General features: G+C 37.1%; 4 protein-coding genes across 9 annotated transcripts; 1 reads left to right on the plus strand and 3 right to left on the minus strand.

The window, feature by feature from the left end:
* Nucleotides 1-55: 55 nt before the first annotated feature.
* Nucleotides 56-3,967, minus strand: LOC116027579 (transcription factor RF2a-like). Of its 2 annotated transcripts, none has more exons than XM_031269281.1 (5): nt 3,590-3,967; nt 2,184-3,433; nt 1,948-2,080; nt 1,773-1,857; nt 56-534 (listed from the first exon to the last, which is right to left on the minus strand). In XM_031269281.1, the coding sequence occupies exons 2-5, from the start codon at nt 3,137-3,139 to the stop codon at nt 341-343; spliced, it is 1,368 nt and encodes a 455-aa protein (XP_031125141.1). In that variant the 5' UTR covers nt 3,140-3,433; nt 3,590-3,967; the 3' UTR covers nt 56-340. The 2 variants fall into 2 exon arrangements, with proteins under 2 accessions (XP_031125141.1, XP_031125140.1); XM_031269280.1 differs by having other exon boundaries at nt 2,184-3,450.
* A 2,184-nt stretch (nt 3,968-6,151) lies between these two features.
* LOC116027352 (protein BASIC PENTACYSTEINE6-like) lies at nt 6,152-12,004 on the minus strand. Of its 5 annotated transcripts, none has more exons than XM_031268920.1 (5): nt 11,886-12,004; nt 10,306-10,350; nt 9,690-9,848; nt 8,969-9,509; nt 6,152-7,070 (listed from the first exon to the last, which is right to left on the minus strand). In XM_031268920.1, exons 3-5 carry the CDS (start codon nt 9,744-9,746, stop codon nt 6,670-6,672), a joined length of 999 nt encoding a protein of 332 aa, XP_031124780.1. In that variant the 5' UTR covers nt 9,747-9,848; nt 10,306-10,350; nt 11,886-12,004; the 3' UTR covers nt 6,152-6,669. The 5 variants fall into 5 exon arrangements, with proteins under 5 accessions (XP_031124780.1, XP_031124782.1, XP_031124778.1 ...); XM_031268922.1 differs by having other exon boundaries at nt 6,152-7,007; nt 8,906-9,509; XM_031268918.1 differs by lacking the exons at nt 6,152-7,070; nt 11,886-12,004 and adding an exon at nt 11,320-11,834 and having other exon boundaries at nt 8,050-9,509.
* Nucleotides 12,005-13,132: 1,128 nt separating this feature from the next.
* Nucleotides 13,133-15,291, minus strand: LOC116027708. The gene is made up of 3 exons (XM_031269428.1): nt 15,159-15,291; nt 14,020-14,190; nt 13,133-13,630 (listed from the first exon to the last, which is right to left on the minus strand). Exons 1-3 carry the CDS (start codon nt 15,246-15,248, stop codon nt 13,547-13,549), a joined length of 345 nt encoding a protein of 114 aa, XP_031125288.1. The 5' UTR covers nt 15,249-15,291; the 3' UTR covers nt 13,133-13,546.
* A 267-nt stretch (nt 15,292-15,558) lies between these two features.
* LOC116027451 (histone H3.3) lies at nt 15,559-17,754 on the plus strand. Its single transcript, XM_031269089.1, has 5 exons — nt 15,559-15,690; nt 15,829-15,943; nt 16,345-16,421; nt 16,523-16,613; nt 17,351-17,754. Exons 2-5 carry the CDS (start codon nt 15,872-15,874, stop codon nt 17,519-17,521), a joined length of 411 nt encoding a protein of 136 aa, XP_031124949.1. The 5' UTR covers nt 15,559-15,690; nt 15,829-15,871; the 3' UTR covers nt 17,522-17,754.
* Nucleotides 17,755-18,778: the final 1,024 nt, after the last annotated feature.

The raw sequence follows: 18,778 nt of genomic DNA on the forward strand, positions 1-18,778 counted from the left end.
CAATAGACAAATAATGTACTTTTTGCCCAGCCTTCACCCCTAGACTTGCATTATCTGGGTCTAATAGTAATCGAATTTTCCCGTAAATCAAAGTTATAATGAATTGGTCCAATTGACAAACAAACAATTCCTCATGAAATCAAATAGCAAACATGAAGAGTATATATAAGACACAAAACACGTACAAAAAAACCTCAGACAAAGAGTCAAAGACATGACAACCTGTGATATATTTTAAGTTCAAATCCCGTGTAGTCTAAGTATAGACAAGAAAGCCCTATGTGATATGATCAAATTTAGAGTTTAAATGAGAGCTCGCGCTGATGTAGGTAGGCGTCGCTTAAGTTGATGCGGTCCTAGATGTTGCCATCGACAACTGTGGAACTTGACCGGGCTGCTGGCGCTGCATCTGGGACATGTGATGCTGAAGAATTTCCTGGGGCACACAACTCGATGATAGTCTACACTCGTCGCTGAGCTCGCCTGTTGCAACCTTTAGACGTTGCACTTCTGCAGTTAGTGCCTCGTGCAGAGCTGCCAAATAGAACCGCAAGTTAAGCATTTCTCAAGGGTATGATACAATTGTATGTATATTGTATACTACTCCGTGGTCAATATGATGGAAGATAACCACTAAATTGTTAAAATTACGGCTAGCATTTGAATGCAACTGCGCTATTCAAAGTAATGGTGCCGAAGGTAACGTGAAATGGTGCTTCAAATGAATATAGCACAGACAAGCAACTGTTAAAAACTATGTCCGAGAAATATAAGTGCCCACTTGGCAGTTGGTCGAGATGACATGATTAGTTGAACTGTTAAAGTCTTGCATTAAGCATGAAATTAAGTGTCAACAACGGATGGAACAAAGTAACAACATTTTCTGAGCAGGATGGTTGGTGAGTGGGTAATCATCTAAAGTCTCAACAACCCCTCCTTTCCTCCCTCTACCCGGCACCTAAAAGAGGAAAAAACAAAATAAATATAGAACTTCCTTTTTCAGTTTTAAGGCCAATGGGAAAACAAGGTCATTTCATTCTAGATTCTCTCTCCAATAGTCAAAGTACTAATAGATTTGGTACACAACTACTTTACTAGCCCCCAATGGAACAGTTGGGGGTGCACACGTGGCGAAGTTCTAAACTTCAACTTGACTAAACTATAAATATATAAATAAACTTAATGACTAATCAAAAGCACATCACAGTGAATCATTTGAGTAGCTTTGGTCAAAGACTTTTTTTTCAATAGAAGCAAACTGGCAAATATAAAGAAAATGGGGGAACAATAGGAGTTCTCAATTGTTTTAATAGCAGTCATCAAATTTTCTTTAGTTATTTTGTGGTTACTTATAATGTGGTTAGGTCTTTGTACATGGGCCTTTAAATTAATCAAATAAGAGTAAGCACAATTTAGTAATTTAATTATTCGAAACATTTTCATGTAAAAGATGTAAAGCTCATCGGAGAATGGAAGAAAGTAGAGTAGTTATGCTCACATCAATGTTATTTTGGATGGTAACAAGCTTAAATCAAATGATTTTAAAAAAGGAAAGTTCTTACTTTTAACTTTTAAGAGCTTTATACTTTATCCAAACATGCACTAATCAGAAGCATAGATGATAGATGTGCTACATATAGTTGCTTCACATTAGTCATTTGGGTTTCCGAAACACAGTAAACAGGATGCCAGTAATAACAGTGAACTTTAAAGTAAATCTGTTGATGCAACACATGCAAAGATGCTTGTAAAGGAAGGATTGAAGGAAATACCATCTCTGAGTTGTGCTTGTTGCTCCATAGCTTGAAGACGGAATTTCAATTCATGATTATGACTTGAAAGGTCATCAAGATCTTTCTGTAAACAGAAGCACAACAATCAATTACATACTCATCAAGTTCAATCCTCAAAGGAAGTTTAGAGTAATTCCACAAGCTTCCAAATCACCTGCATAATATTAACTTGGGCTGACAAAGTGGTTGCCTCTGACTGCAGAGTTTGAACCTTAAGCTCCAACTCTGATATGTAGCGCAACTTTCTCTCCTTAGAGCGGGCAGCTGATTGGCGATTAGCCAAAATCCTGCAACAAAAATAAATAAACAAATGACACAGATGTACTAAGTCAACAAATTCTTTACAGAATTATGGTTAAGGAAGAAAATGTATTTGCACTAGCACCACACCTTTTGACACGTTTAGGGTCAGATGTTGCAATCTCAGCAAGTCTTTCATCAGCCATAATCTTTTTCATTTCAGCTTCATTAAATTCAGCATTTCCAAAGTCGAAATTCAACTTGCTAGAGCTTTCATATCCTGAATTGCTAGGAGAAAGCTGCCCAACCTGATTTCCTAGGGAAGCAGGTAACTTTGGTGATTCATCACCAAAATTCAAATTTTCAAGTGCGCTATCCATTGAAAGACTCCTGAAGTGTCTAGCAGTTGGAGCAATATCTCCAGCAGCGCATCTTTTGACTCCTTCTCTTGAACCTGTTATATGGATTTGGGTACCTTTTCCTTTAGAGACACTTTCTACTTCATTACCACTGTCACCGCCACTCATCTTGGTGCCACTGACCATGCTGTCCTTGTCTTTGTCATCAGTCCCAGAAGAGTTGAATGTTTCCATATTATCCAAATTCATGTATGAAGAGAATAACTCATCAATAACCTCTCCCTCCGATTTCCTATCACTACTCACATCAATTTCCCGTTTCTGCAGACAGATAGGCTTTTCCCTTCCCAAAAAATCTCCGCCATATTCTGATTTGCCAAACACCCCGTGACCGCTTATGGGCATTAATTGAGGAGAAGATTGAATCATAGCGGAGAATCCCATTGGAACATCACTGTTAGAGCGACGATGTCCTTTACGAGGTGGTAGACTGTCACTACCTCGGAAAACATTCTCTTTCACGACAGAAGCAATAGGTGCACCTCTCGAATTCACATCTACTTCATCCATTTGTACATCCTTCATGCCAGAGTTTGTCGGTGGCATTGATGACTCACCATGAGGAAAAGGGCTTAGCGGCGGCAAGCAATTGTTTGCAAAAAAGTGCGGCTGAGATAATGACCTAGCATGAGAAGCTCCAAAACCAAAATTCTGCCCAATGGGCGGCTTAGAATTTGACTGAGCCATAACAATCAGCCTAGATGGTGATGAGTAATCACAAGTCACAAGTCACAACCAAACTAATCTTAATCTGGACTTCCAGTAATTCACACCTTAAATTCCCAAAAAAACACAATAAAGATTCCAACTTTCACCTTAACTGAACAAGAGAATCACAGGATTGAAACCAAAACTAAATGAGCATGCCTCTTTAACAATGTTCTCAGCCAGACAAGCGAAGATTTTCAGCTCACAGAACCTCACCAGCTTCCATCAGACAAAATCATACGCCTCTACACCAGTCAGAACAGTCAAAACTTCCTGAAACACAAAAAACCCTAAGCAAAAAAGCAGCTCAAAACTCAATCAAGTCAAATCAATCTAGGTCTACAATCCTAGATGACAACACACGAAGCAAACAAGACAAAGCAAAAGAACATACTAGAAGCAAAGAGAGACTTTCGAGAAGAAATGTACCAGTAAATTGCTGCCCCGAATCGCTTTAACTCACTCACAGGCAATGTCGACAACGTGCCGAGCTGTTCTGCGATTGCGCGAGAGCGAAATGAAGCTTAAAGCGGAGAGAATAAAACAGGACAAATTTTTTTTCTCGATATTTTTCCCGCTTAATACGGCGGTGATTGCGGTTAAAAATACAAGTCGTAAGAGCAGAGATGAAGCATTGAAAAGAAGACAAAAACTTTGTATTTTGCATAAAAAATGACGGTAAGGTTTCTCTCTCTCTCTTCTTTGAAAGTGTCGCTATCTATGGCAGAGGTGCCGGCACGAAGTAACCGCGTTAGGACAAAATCCGAAATTCGGGTGAAGGCGATGGAGACCGGACCGATTGGGAAGTCCGAGTGAATTGAATTTCATTTCATTTGCATTTCGTCTGCATCTCAATCTCAATAATCGAATCGTGGCTGAATTCGGGTCAAGGGTTTCTTGCTAGGCCCATTAGGTTAGGTCCAATTCTTCGTCTTCTACCTTTAGTGCAGTTGGTAGAATATTGACTCTGCACTCTCATTCCCATTCAGCCATTTATATATTTTGTTTATGAATATTCAGTGATTGGAGGAGTGGAAAGAGTTGGATTAAAGTCTTCATTCAAACTTGAAGCGTTCGGATCGTAGCGACGTGGGCGGTTCGTTACTCGCGAGAAGTCCACTGAACCTTATCAGTTAGAGGAAGGAGAAGTCGTAACAAAGAATATGCTTGTTATTCAATCTTCTCGTCGAGGTGTATCCCTCCTCCCCGGGAGAGGGATTGTCTCAGAGCGATTAACGAGCCCCCGGCATGAAACGCCCCAAGGAATATTGTCGCAATGTAGTAACTCATTGATTGCCTTAAATAGGAAACTTTGATAACCACATATTTCGATCTTCTGAATAGCTACTTTTTAATTGTTATTGCGTGCTAAGTTTCCACTTAACAAGCATATAAAGAATTCAACGATATTTAATTTTGAAAAATTGAATTAGTCATAACTTTTTTTGTAATTCGAATTAGTCAAAACTTATTTTAGAATAAAACAAACGAAATCATATACATTGAAAACTTATAACATTTGTGAAAAGTTGAATTTCATATTGCGAAGCCTTCAAAACTCGCAAACTAAGTGTTAAATTCTCCATTTTTATGCTATCTAGTTCACGGACATGTTTGTTTAAAATAAAAAAAAAAAGTTCACGAACATGTTTGTGTATAGATGAAAATGCTTAATGATGCAAGCCCAATTGCAATGCAATAACTCCTTGATTGCCTCAAACATGTGGAAGTTGGCAAATTATGCTGTGGACCCCAGGTCCACATTACAAGGTGGACCTGAGTCTAAAACTACGTCGTTTTTGTTTTCTTTTTTTTTTTAATTAATTAGTAAACATATTGCTGAATATAAAGTTGTCCAAAAATGTGTGAATGTAGAGGTTTCAAAGTGTAAATGTAGAGTATAGGAATCGTGAATGTACAGTTATGATTGTGTGAATGTAGAGTTGCCTAGAAATGTGTGAATGTGAAGGTTTCAAATTGTGAATATAGAGTATAGAAATCGTGAATGTAGAGTTATGCATGTGTGAATCTGTAGTAGAGTTAAGAAGTTCTAGCAACTTGTAGCCCTGTAATGTGTGAATGTGAAGTTTTCAAGTTGTGAATATGGAGTATAGGACCTATGAATATAGAGTTTTGAATGTGTGAATGCATAACAGTGGTAATATAGTTACTAAACATATAATCTTGTAATGTGTGAATGTGGAGTTTACAAAGTGTGAATGTAGAGTATAATATAATCATGTAATGTGTGAATGTAGAGTTTACAAAGTGTGAATGTAGAGTATAGTGTATGTGAATATGGAGTTTACAATGTGTGAATGTAGAGTATAGTGTATGTGAATGTATAAGGTGGACCTGGGTCCACGGCATAACAATTGGTGGAAGTTAGGGTCTCTATGTTAACCACCTATTGCAATCGTATGTGGTAACCACATCTTACAATTTTTTGAGGAGATGTTTTTTATTCGTTCTCACGTTTTACACATGTTGCCACTTTACAAGTATGTGAAGAGTTCAAGAGTATTCAATTATAGAATTCGAATCAGTCAAAACTTATTTTGAAATTTGAATTAGCCAGAGCTTAATGTGACTGTCAAATATTGGGTTGTGTTAAAAAAAAAAAAGTAGCAAACTTTAACAACAGTATGGGGTGTTTGGTATGATAGAATTGTAATTCCATTCCTACTAAACTCCATGGAATACAATTTCATGGTTTGGTTAGAGAGAATTACAATTCCTAAGTAAATGACTATTTTATCCTTCTTATTATTATATTATTATATAATATATAATATAATAAGGGTATTATAGTCTCTATTCACGTTTTTCCTTTCAATTCTCAATTTATTATTTTCCAACCGAATTACAATTCTTTTCCTCCATAATTCTAGCATCCCAAGCATCAATTGGACTTTGAGAGTAGAAATGGGCAAATGGCCACCATAGTAAATAATGGTCACATGTATAAGTTGAGAAATCTGCAAAAAGTGATTATAAAGGGGATGTGAACTACCCAATTTTGATATACAATAGAGTACAAGAGGCATGTGAACACCATAGCCCATATAGATATTGGCCAAATTATATATTATTATAAAATAAGCCTCAAGAATCTACTACAATTTGGGGGTGGGGGTGCTTTACACTGAACTGGAATACAGATAGTAACATGAACAACAGGGCTAAACAACCAATATTACACTGAACTGGAATCTAAGGTAAATGCATTAAGGTATTCAAAGTACAGAGGTGCTTTACAGTTATCTCCGGTTACTCGGGCAGAGGCTTCAATTCGAGTCTTGAAATCAACATATCTCGGGGTTTTACACAATGCAGAATGAGAGATGATTATGAAGAATCTAAAAGTTTGGTTGGTGATGATAAATGGTAGTCAAAGAGGTACCTGTTCTTTGGCGTTTTATCGAATGCACCACAGTAGTTTAACTGGAACGAACAAAGGAAACATATACCTTAAGATGTAATGTTGCGGGTTCAAGATGCTCGGAGTTTTATTTGATGGTGATGTATCGATTTGTTCCATGTTTTGCCCAGTGTTCCTTCAGATCGACTGGATTTGAGAGATCGTGGCCTTCTGCAGCGAGCCTGCTAAGTAGCTTGTTAAATGCGCCCCCGCTCATTTTTCTACCACCAATGCGGGCGTGTCGCTTGTTAGGAATAGCGGGTAGAGGATACATTGACAAATTGGTTGTACAGCACGAGGATTGCCACCCGCCGTTTCCCCATTTGTAGCAGGGTCGTAGAACTCCCGTGCACGAACAAACCGGGACTGGCATAGTTGATTCGTCGAAAGAAACTTGGTTCAGCCCTAGGTCCTGATCCTTCCAATCTGGCCTCGACATGCCTAATTGTCTGTTTAGGTCATCACTAGCCCCGCCAATTTCTTGTGTACCCTTCCATTCCTGCANTCTGTAGTAGAGTTAAGAAGTTCTAGCAACTTGTAGCCCTGTAATGTGTGAATGTGAAGTTTTCAAGTTGTGAATATGGAGTATAGGACCTATGAATATAGAGTTTTGAATGTGTGAATGCATAACAGTGGTAATATAGTTACTAAACATATAATCTTGTAATGTGTGAATGTGGAGTTTACAAAGTGTGAATGTAGAGTATAATATAATCATGTAATGTGTGAATGTAGAGTTTACAAAGTGTGAATGTAGAGTATAGTGTATGTGAATATGGAGTTTACAATGTGTGAATGTAGAGTATAGTGTATGTGAATGTATAAGGTGGACCTGGGTCCACGGCATAACAATTGGTGGAAGTTAGGGTCTCTATGTTAACCACCTATTGCAATCGTATGTGGTAACCACATCTTACAATTTTTTGAGGAGATGTTTTTTATTCGTTCTCACGTTTTACACATGTTGCCACTTTACAAGTATGTGAAGAGTTCAAGAGTATTCAATTATAGAATTCGAATCAGTCAAAACTTATTTTGAAATTTGAATTAGCCAGAGCTTAATGTGACTGTCAAATATTGGGTTGTGTTAAAAAAAAAAAAGTAGCAAACTTTAACAACAGTATGGGGTGTTTGGTATGATAGAATTGTAATTCCATTCCTACTAAACTCCATGGAATACAATTTCATGGTTTGGTTAGAGAGAATTACAATTCCTAAGTAAATGACTATTTTATCCTTCTTATTATTATATTATTATATAATATATAATATAATAAGGGTATTATAGTCTCTATTCACGTTTTTCCTTTCAATTCTCAATTTATTATTTTCCAACCGAATTACAATTCTTTTCCTCCATAATTCTAGCATCCCAAGCATCAATTGGACTTTGAGAGTAGAAATGGGCAAATGGCCACCATAGTAAATAATGGTCACATGTATAAGTTGAGAAATCTGCAAAAAGTGATTATAAAGGGGATGTGAACTACCCAATTTTGATATACAATAGAGTACAAGAGGCATGTGAACACCATAGCCCATATAGATATTGGCCAAATTATATATTATTATAAAATAAGCCTCAAGAATCTACTACAATTTGGGGGTGGGGGTGCTTTACACTGAACTGGAATACAGATAGTAACATGAACAACAGGGCTAAACAACCAATATTACACTGAACTGGAATCTAAGGTAAATGCATTAAGGTATTCAAAGTACAGAGGTGCTTTACAGTTATCTCCGGTTACTCGGGCAGAGGCTTCAATTCGAGTCTTGAAATCAACATATCTCGGGGTTTTACACAATGCAGAATGAGAGATGATTATGAAGAATCTAAAAGTTTGGTTGGTGATGATAAATGGTAGTCAAAGAGGTACCTGTTCTTTGGCGTTTTATCGAATGCACCACAGTAGTTTAACTGGAACGAACAAAGGAAACATATACCTTAAGATGTAATGTTGCGGGTTCAAGATGCTCGGAGTTTTATTTGATGGTGATGTATCGATTTGTTCCATGTTTTGCCCAGTGTTCCTTCAGATCGACTGGATTTGAGAGATCGTGGCCTTCTGCAGCGAGCCTGCTAAGTAGCTTGTTAAATGCGCCCCCGCTCATTTTTCTACCACCAATGCGGGCGTGTCGCTTGTTAGGAATAGCGGGTAGAGGATACATTGACAAATTGGTTGTACAGCACGAGGATTGCCACCCGCCGTTTCCCCATTTGTAGCAGGGTCGTAGAACTCCCGTGCACGAACAAACCGGGACTGGCATAGTTGATTCGTCGAAAGAAACTTGGTTCAGCCCTAGGTCCTGATCCTTCCAATCTGGCCTCGACATGCCTAATTGTCTGTTTAGGTCATCACTAGCCCCGCCAATTTCTTGTGTACCCTTCCATTCCTGCATCTTGCCACACATCGTCTTGTTTAGGTCATCGGCTTCTTTCTTAGCTTTCTTTGACGGTTTTGAAGCCTTTTTAGGCGTTGCTGGCTTAGGTTCTTTAGCCCGTTTATTCCTCCGGGGCTTAGCAGGCTCGGGATCAGCTGGAGACGTGGGTATGGCATCACTTAAGTGCATATCCCTCGGGCTATACGATGTTTTCCCGAGATGTGGCTGATGATGAACGTGCTGTTGGGGATGCTGAATGTGTTTCACTCCGCGGGTAATTTGGCAACTTTGGGCCGATGGAGACATACTGCCAGTATTCATCGAGTTTTCGCGGTACTGAAGAGTGGCTATTGCGTTGTCCCGTTCCATTATGGCATTGTTTCGTTCAGCAATCGCTGAATCTCGCTGTAGGATAGCCATGTCCCGCTCGTTCAAGGCAGCCTTTTTTTCAGAAAGGGCTAAGTTCCTTTCTTGAATGGCAGCGTCTCTTTCAGCCATGATCGCCATTATCTGCTTCATCGATGGCTGATGCTGCATCAACCACTGGAAAAAAAAAAAAACGGAAATTACCCAAAGTGCAAGAGTTTGAAATGACGAACTTCATTTCAAACTACGATCCACATTTAAGACGAAAAATTGATGGCATGGCCAAACTTAAGGTGCGTTTTCAAGAAAGAACACTTGACTCTTCCCGGTTTTTGCCATTCGTAAATTCATAATTACCTGACCATGTGGCGGTGGTTTGTACCTTCCGTTTTCTCGAGGCCCACCGTCATCCATCTAGGTCCACTTCGAATAACCCCCTATGTTGGTTCCGATTCTCAATCAACCGTTGCAACTAATACTCAACCAAGGGCCTAACGGCTGCCCATAGTCAGAGCCCTATAACCAATTCATAAAAGCATACTCAATAGAATTACAAAACATACTTTTCTAGAGTAGATTGTGTTCATCAACACGGTTCTTATCAACAAAGCAGAGAAGAGAAGCAAAGGGAAGAAGTTTTATTATGAAAAACAGTTTTACTGAAGCAACAAAGGAAGCTTTTAGTACACAGAAAACGGTTAATGCAAAAGTCACTTGGTATGCTGACTTGACACGTCAGCTTCTACGTTTGATAATTTTTTCCTTTTTAGACTAAAGATAGGACCGACAAAACCTGAGCAGAGATATCTCAGCAATCGAAGTCCATTTTAGTGATTTTCTTGCCAAAATAGGCGGAAAACGGGGTCGAAAGTACACAAAACATAACATCCAGCAGAATGAAATCAAGAACTTCAAGAAGCAAAACGTGCTTATAAGTGCAACCAAACCACAAGCCCGACAAGACTGAACTTACCAACTGCTCTAACCCACACGCATTCGATGCTGCATCACTTCGGGCCTGATAAAACCATCCAACATCATTGACCCAAATAGTGTGAGGAAACACGAAATCATAGCAGACGCACTATATAGAAGCCAGAGATGCAGATACAAGCAGGCACTGTATGCTATCGTGTACAAAAAAGTTGGGCCTCGTGAAACATTAAAACTTCAATTTACTGTAGAATTTATAGCAAACAAGCATGCACAAGTTGATTAGTTAGTTACGTCCTCCCGACACCAAACACGCAATATTATTAGAAGGAAAAAGAATCAAACAAGCAAATTTCATAGATCATTTATGGGAACTATGTATCACATTATAGTGACACGTGGAAGCATAAACACAAGCTCTTAGCACACATATCATCAAAAGTATGGGCATCATCTTGACACACACACACACTCACAATACGCCAATAACAAAATACGCTGTATAAAACAGAACAAGCCAGATTTTGAAATGCTCACCAGTCATAAACAACAAGACTAAATTATCTAGGATGGCAATAGAAATTTAGCAGGAGGCAATACTGATTTCAATAGTCCACGAAAGTAATATTTTAACTTTTGTAGCCATGGAAGCAGGTGTAAACAATTTTTGTGTTGCAAATTTTCGAGATATACTAATTGATCGCACAGCACATCTGGAAGTTAACCAGACAAGTCATAAATTGACGGCACTCTGCAATATTAATCAAAACAAGCACGTCGCAGTTAATTCATAGAAATCATACTCATGTATATAAATGGTCACAAACTTAAAGAGCAACCATTGTAGCCAAACCCTCTCACTGGATATGAAAAACCCTTGTCGAAATATGCATCTTTTGCTTTAGAAGAATCACTGTTGTGGAACTGATACAAAAATGGGCATAGTCTATACTCTCAACATCTCAACATAACACACCAATGCAGAAACTAAAAACACATCAAATTGAGCATAAATTAACTACCCCAAGTTCATCTAGGGGTGGACCATATTTACCTTCTATATGACCACCAAGCCATTGAAGGGAACAAGAGAAACACTAAGCTCAATCATGAAAACTGACCCATCAGATATTCATTCAGCACAAAGATCCTCACCACACCAGCAGGATTATACTAAAGCAGCAGTTTTTCATATAATGAATGGGTTAGCAACAGAACTCATATTCATAAAAACCAAAACCAATCTGAAAATTACCCAAAATAGCAAGTTTGGATATAATGGGCATCTCAGATCAAACTCTAAAAAACAGTCAATTCAATACCCAGAACTTGAAATCCAGATCATCAACAAACACCCCCACTGAAATTCACATATCAGAACCCAAATAGCAGATATAAGGAGCCCAGCACCCAATAGAGCTGAACATCATGCAGAAAACACACCACAAGAGAAGCTAAAGAAAACCCAAAAAAGTCCCCCCAAGTATGAGATGATTAAACTTTAACTCAAATTCAGCTATAAATAAATCATTTCCAGAAGTCCAAAAACTTGAAAAAGAATGAGAGCAAGCTAACAAATTAAGCACCCATTAAAGCTTACAAGATTCACAGAGAGCTTACAGGTGGAGACAGAGACAAAGGAGGGTGAAAACCCTAAATCCAAGGAGAAGAAATAGCTCTGATGCAAGAAAGAAGGAATATTAGTTGAAAGAGCATAGAGGAAGGCACACTCACTCACAAGTCACACTCTTTTTTTTTTTTTTCTTGTTTTTGAGAGTTTTTATTTCACCTGTCACCACCACTACACCCACACCACCACCCTTGGCCTTTTTTATTTTTATCGAAACCACAATTATAAATGACTAACTATTGAAACAACAAACGTAATCTAACTATTAAATTACTCAATGTCATTTTTACTAAGCTTCTTTCTTCCAAAAGGTTAAATCTCCAACTCCAATAACTCCTCACATCTCGACCTCTGACAGAACATTTAAAAGGATATAAATCATGTAACTCAGCTAAACACAGAGGCTAACATTTGCTAGAGATTACTCTCACACTCTCACACTACCACTGGTGAGACTCGATTACTTATTTTGCTTGATTTTGAGTAATAGTTTGAGACTAGTTTAATAAATATTTTGGGTTTTGAAAAGGATTAGAAAAGGTAACATAGTCAAGTAAGTTTGGGGTTAGACTCTTTTAGTTTAGAGTAAAAGGGGAAGAAGTTTTATTGAGATTCTTTTGTTTGGAGGTAAGACATTAGACATGCCTTTTATGTAGTCCTTTTCACCTGACTTTGTAATGTTTCTGTTTTTTAAAATTTGCAGTGGTCTGGTCTGAAAAGCGAGGACGAACCAACGGCCAGTTTTTATTAGACTTTTTCACTTTTTCAATGTAGAAAAAACTTCATTTTTTTTGACTTTGAAGCTTTTGTAACCCATCCTTGACCGCAAATATTTTGCATTAAATGTAGTTTTTGATTTATTGAAAAGTCCCAGCTACTATTTAAACGTGCGTTCTGAGTTAAACCCTTATGATTCTAATTGCTCAAAGATTACAAAGAAGTAAACCAAAATAAGTTGTCTACAATTGAGTGATTCAAACCGAAAAAAGGTTAGAATCAAATTTAAAATATTGTAATTATCAAATCAACAACCTGACAAACTCGGTTAAGATTACCGACATACATTCAGTATAGTTTTAACTGACACAATCATATATACTATACATGCATTGAGTATTATTGGAAACCATGTCACGATAATATCTGATAATCATATATGATTACATTCAATAATATCTGATAATCATACATGATTACATTGGATACCATCAGTATCATAGAAATTCCCTGATCAATCTTTAACAATGAATAAATAATCATTACCATTTTGTGAACCTTGACATTTTCAAGAAAATGAGGTAAACAAAATGTGGCTGATGCTTAATCTATTCTACATGGATTTTAATATAGATAAACATATAGTATACAATACAACTCAAACTCCTTGCAAGCAACAAAGAGAGTGTAAATAAGCTCTAAGCACTAAATAAATATATGGATAATCATAATAATGAAAAGATTACATTGAGAATTACACAAAGGGGATGCTCAATAATCTTAGCAAATATCATCCAATCAATCTATGGTTGGATGTGTTTCTTTAACCAGCAAAATTTTGGGGTGAAGTTGAGCATCTGATTCTGGGAATCATGCCTTCAAAAGTGAACTGTTAGGGTTGCATAAAGGAATACAAAACCGCGGTGGCAGACACCTAGCTTGTATGTGTTTTGCTCTCTATGCTTGATTTGGTCATAACAAATACTCCAGCGACGATAAGTGCAGCACCGACAAACCACTATAAAAGGCAAGATTGTGACGAGACAAGCTAGTTAGCGAATTTGATAATGTCATGAACCAGGTTCAATGTCATTATTTTGCATTGGACCAAAGCAATCTAAGTTTTCAATTGCAACTGAAGAAATAAATCTAGACAGGAAATATAACTTCAACTCTCACAGAGTAGATAGTAGACAATAAGAAAAACAGTCAGAGGTTGTAACAGTCAAATACCAGTAAATGAGAACTTGTCAAAACTTTAGATAGTAGGTGATTCAAAGAAACAGTCAAATACTAGATAGTGGTCAAAAACTCCTACAATGCAGACTAAAGTAACACTGGATAGTGGATGATTAAAAGAAATAGTTAAATTCTAGCAAATGAGAACTTGGCAAAGCCTTAGATGACCTGTAGTGGTAAAGGTTCCTTGAAAAGCAAAAATCCAGCCAAGCCGGAGGAAAGGAAATTGGTCGCAAAGTTCGTTACAGTAGCTTGTAGCGACGAGAGAGCTTTTAGGCTATTAACATAGCAACCCCACATTATCACGTTGCAAAGTACAACCATGCCATATTTAAGAACCTGTCAAAGAAATTGCAAGAATTAATAACACCAGTAATTCAGAGAAATGCAATATGTCATTGAATCAAGGAGTTATTCCAAATATATTACAGCAGTTGAAGTTTAGATCATGTAGATACATATTTCAAAATTTCAGTAGCAGCAACTTCTAGTCTAATATACAATGATGACTTAAGAATTGAACTTTTAAGACAGCTAACCCCCTTCATTTTCGGAGAATGGTAAAGCTCAGTCCTTGGTTGGGGAGAGGGGACAGTTTCCATAACATCTTTGTCAATAATTCATTTTTGTTATCTGCACTTGATTGCTGTATCCTTCATCAAGTGCACTAGCCATTACTTTGAAACCCCACCATTCATCCCTCACCTTTCCCCCCACAATACTAAATACTTCCCACCAGCCAACTGCATTCTCCCCATACATTAATCTCAGCTCACAACTCATCTATCTAATCTAAGAATAAGCCTTGTGTGAGACTGTCTCACCAAAGGTATAATACTTTTTATGATTGTATAGAAAAGTATTACATTTTAATTAAAAAATAAAACACCTCTCGCATGACACAGAAGACTTACTCTATATCTAACTGGGATTCATGCTTCGCCAATATCTTACCTTAATCCAAAACTAATCCTATTGCAACTTATGCTCCAGCTTAGCATTTCATTTCCTATTATTCTCAATCCAAGGCAATAACAATACAAGCTACAGAGTATTAAATCAAATAATAGTTCATTGAGATTACGATGTGGAAAATCAAGGTTAAGCTAGTTCAGAACAGAGAATCAGAATTGATAATTGAGCAATCCAAGCAACAAATGCTAACAGAAAATCAAATTTTCCTACTGGTATATCCAGATGATACTTGAATGAATGAGTTTCACAGTGCAGCAATAGGTAATGAATCAGAAATACATTTGAAAGCAAAAGGTTCAAAATTAAGCTTAATTGCACAGTAAAAAAATCACCTGGGAGGAGAAGAACTTGGCTGCAACGGCGGCAAGAGCGGCGCTGATTCCGGCGCCGATCGCCGACGCATAGCCTTTCTTACTGTCCATTGGACGACGAAGCCATTAGCGATCTGAATAAATCAGAAATGATTATGGGTAGTTGGGAGAGCATATTCTAAGGCCCAATTTCCTAATAACAGGCCCATGGACCATGGCCCATGACCCGGGCCCATACCGGCAACGAGAGGGCGGTTACGTAAAAGTCGGCGGAGTTTCAAACACGTCAAACTTTCCAAAGGCCAACACAGAGACAAAAGAAACACAAACGACCCTCGATCCTCGCGAGACTAATCCAGACAATCGCAGCCGTTCATTTCAAAATTCTAACCAATCAGAATCTAGCACGCGGATCATAACTTTTCAAAATCGGCCCACTTTCTCTATCTAAGAAGCCGTTGATGGTTGCCTCGCTCTCTCTATATAAATTCACAACTCTTTATTCATTTTACCGTTTCGCTTTCCGTGAGTTCCAATCGAAGATCCTGTTGAGGTTAGTGTTCTCTCTTTTCTCTTTTTCTTTTTACGTTTTTTTTTTGTTTATCAGAATTTGAATGCTTAATCTCTGTCACGTTTAAATTATGGATCGGTGCTCTCCGATTTTAATCTAATTTTCGTGTGAATCTCTCAGATTCTTGTTGTTGCGTTTGATTTTTGCTTGATAATCGGAGGAAATGGCTCGTACTAAGCAAACTGCCCGTAAGTCTACCGGTGGAAAGGCTCCCAGGAAGCAGCTTGCTACGAAGGTATGTGTTCGCCTGAGAAACGGAATTTATTTATTTTTTTTTAAATCTGACAACAGTTTAATCAATCGTAGATCTATTATTATCTGTAGGTTTTTATACTTGAAATTTAGGGTTTAAATTTGATTCGATAAATCCTGATGTTTAAACCGCTGTAGGCGGGGAATGTATATGTTGTAGGGCTTGATTTTCATTTATACAACGCATGAAGTGTTTAGGGTTTCTCATATAAAAATTTAGGGTTTAATTTTCAAAATTCCTTCAATTTTTTTTTAAATTATTCGTTTTATTTATTTATTTTTTAGTAAATTATTTGTGTAATTTATCATTGGTTTGAATTGGTGATTCTGTTGTACGTTAATTTTTGTGTGTTCTGATGTGCATAATGGTTTTGTTGTGTCTAGGCTGCCAGGAAATCAGCCCCTACCACTGGTGGAGTGAAGAAGCCCCATCGTTATCGTCCAGGAACTGTTGCTCTCCGGTAAGGGTTCTTCTATTTATGCAATCTTGTATGCATGTTGTTTTGCTGTTTGGAGTTGGTTGGATTTATCTAACCTGAGATTATTTAATTGTTGGAAACAGTGAAATCCGCAAGTATCAGAAGAGCACTGAGCTCCTTATCCGTAAGCTTCCCTTCCAGAGGCTTGTCCGTGAGATTGCCCAGGACTTCAAGGTAATATACATTCAATCAATCTAACAATTGTTTGCTATAAATGAAGAAATGAGTGATGATTGTGTATGATGCTAGAGTTGTAACATTAGCCCTGATAATCTCATGCTATCATGTTATGATTATTACAATTGTAACAATCAATTGGCTTGCTCCTAACTAATGATATGAGATATAATAGCGATACTGGATTTGCTTAACACTAGCATGGTATTATCTTACGTTATCATAACAAGTATCTAGCTTGCTCTAACTATTGAAATGAACTAGGATACAAGTATCTAGCTTGCTCTAACTATTGAAATGAACTAGGATTGCGTTGTTGGAATAACATTAGCCTTGGATTATCAGTCATACAATCATAACAAGCATCTGGATTGCTCTAAGTAACAGTCATACAATCATAACAAGCATCTGGATTGCTCTAAGTAATGAAATGAGCTAGGATTGTGATGTTGGATTAACATTAGCCTTGGATTGTCTCTTACGATTGTTACAAGTATCTAGCTTGCTCTAACTATTGAAATGAACTAGGATTGCGTTGTTGGAATAACATTAGCCTTGGATTATCAGTCATACAATCATAACAAGCATCTGGATTGCTCTAAGTAATGAAATGAGCTAGGATTGTGATGTTGGATTAACATTAGCCTTGGATTGTCTCTTATGATTGTTACATTGCTTGATTATGGTGTGGAACAACATGATACTGAATTAATTTGTTAACTTGTGATGGACAGACTGATCTGAGGTTCCAAAGTCATGCTGTGCTCGCGCTCCAGGAGGCTGCGGAAGCATACCTAGTTGGTCTGTTTGAGGACACCAACCTGTGTGCCATCCATGCCAAGAGGGTTACCATCATGCCGAAGGACATTCAGCTGGCTAGGCGCATTAGAGGGGAGCGTGCTTAAACCCTGCAACTACTGGGGACTGATCTTGTTACTAATAGGATTGTGCAGTAGACATAACTCAGCTTTGATCTCAATGCCTAGTTGATTGTGATAAGAAAAGATTTTAAGACAGTAATTGTTTCTTGTTTTTTATATTGTTGTGGTCAGATTTGCCATAATGATGTATACTGTTTGGATTTTAATTATTGTCTGCTATGCTTATTGAAGTTTTATCCTAAAGTATTTGATTATAATTGTCTGATGAAGTGATTATGATTCCTTTTTTGCTTGAAAGGTTAAGTATTTGAATCCAATATTAGTTGATATTAAACACTCTGCCTTGGGGTTGAGCGGGTAGTGTGTGACTTTTGTATATAAGAGCATAATTTTTCCACTGTATATTAATAGCTTTCTAAAAGGATCAAATATTTGGGCCATGAGGCATAACACATCCAACATTTGGGTTATCTATTTAGGCCCATTTTTAAATTAATTAGGCCTTATTAAATAGCAACCTTTTTTTATTTTTTATTATTATTATTTTATTTTACCTAATTAAGTGATTAACAACCAAAAAAGCTCATGACTTCTTGCTGTCACCTGCATAGTCCAATCATTATTCCATGGATTATGATTGTGTGGACAATCATTATTCCATGGATTATGATTGTGTGGACAATAAAAAGAAAATATATTTAAAATATATTATTTAAAAGTATATATTATTTGAGTATTGAAAGTACAGTATTTTGTATACTATTAAATACTACCTCCGTCCAAAAATGGTTGTCTGGTTCGTTTAATGAGGCTTGACTGAAGTAATTTTTAATCCAATTTTTTATATTATTAAGTTTAGCATTAATATATAAAATTTATATATTTAGAAACTACATTAAAAGTACTATTAAACACAAAAAATTAAATTTAAAAATAATAAAAAATTACTAAAGAAAATAAGCAAAGAAGGAAGAGTTAATTTGACCAATGAATAGTAAATAGGACAGGTAAAATGGGACAGAGGGAGTAATATATATTGATTCAATACACAAATAATATATAGTTAGTATATTACAAATGTACATTTTAGTGATGATTTCCACAATAGTTGTGTGGATAGGAAAATTTGTCTCCATCTCTCCAAAGTTAACACAAGTTAACTTGGATGGAATGACCTAGTAGGTAGGACATAATTCTCGTACTTAAATGGCCGCGAATTTTATTTTTATCATATACTATTTTGTTTAACTCATCGTACATTGGTCCTCTGCGATTTATGAA

Source organism: Ipomoea triloba, chromosome 8 (genome assembly GCF_003576645.1).
Source record: "Ipomoea triloba cultivar NCNSP0323 chromosome 8, ASM357664v1".
NCBI lineage: Eukaryota > Viridiplantae > Streptophyta > Magnoliopsida > Solanales > Convolvulaceae > Ipomoea > Ipomoea triloba.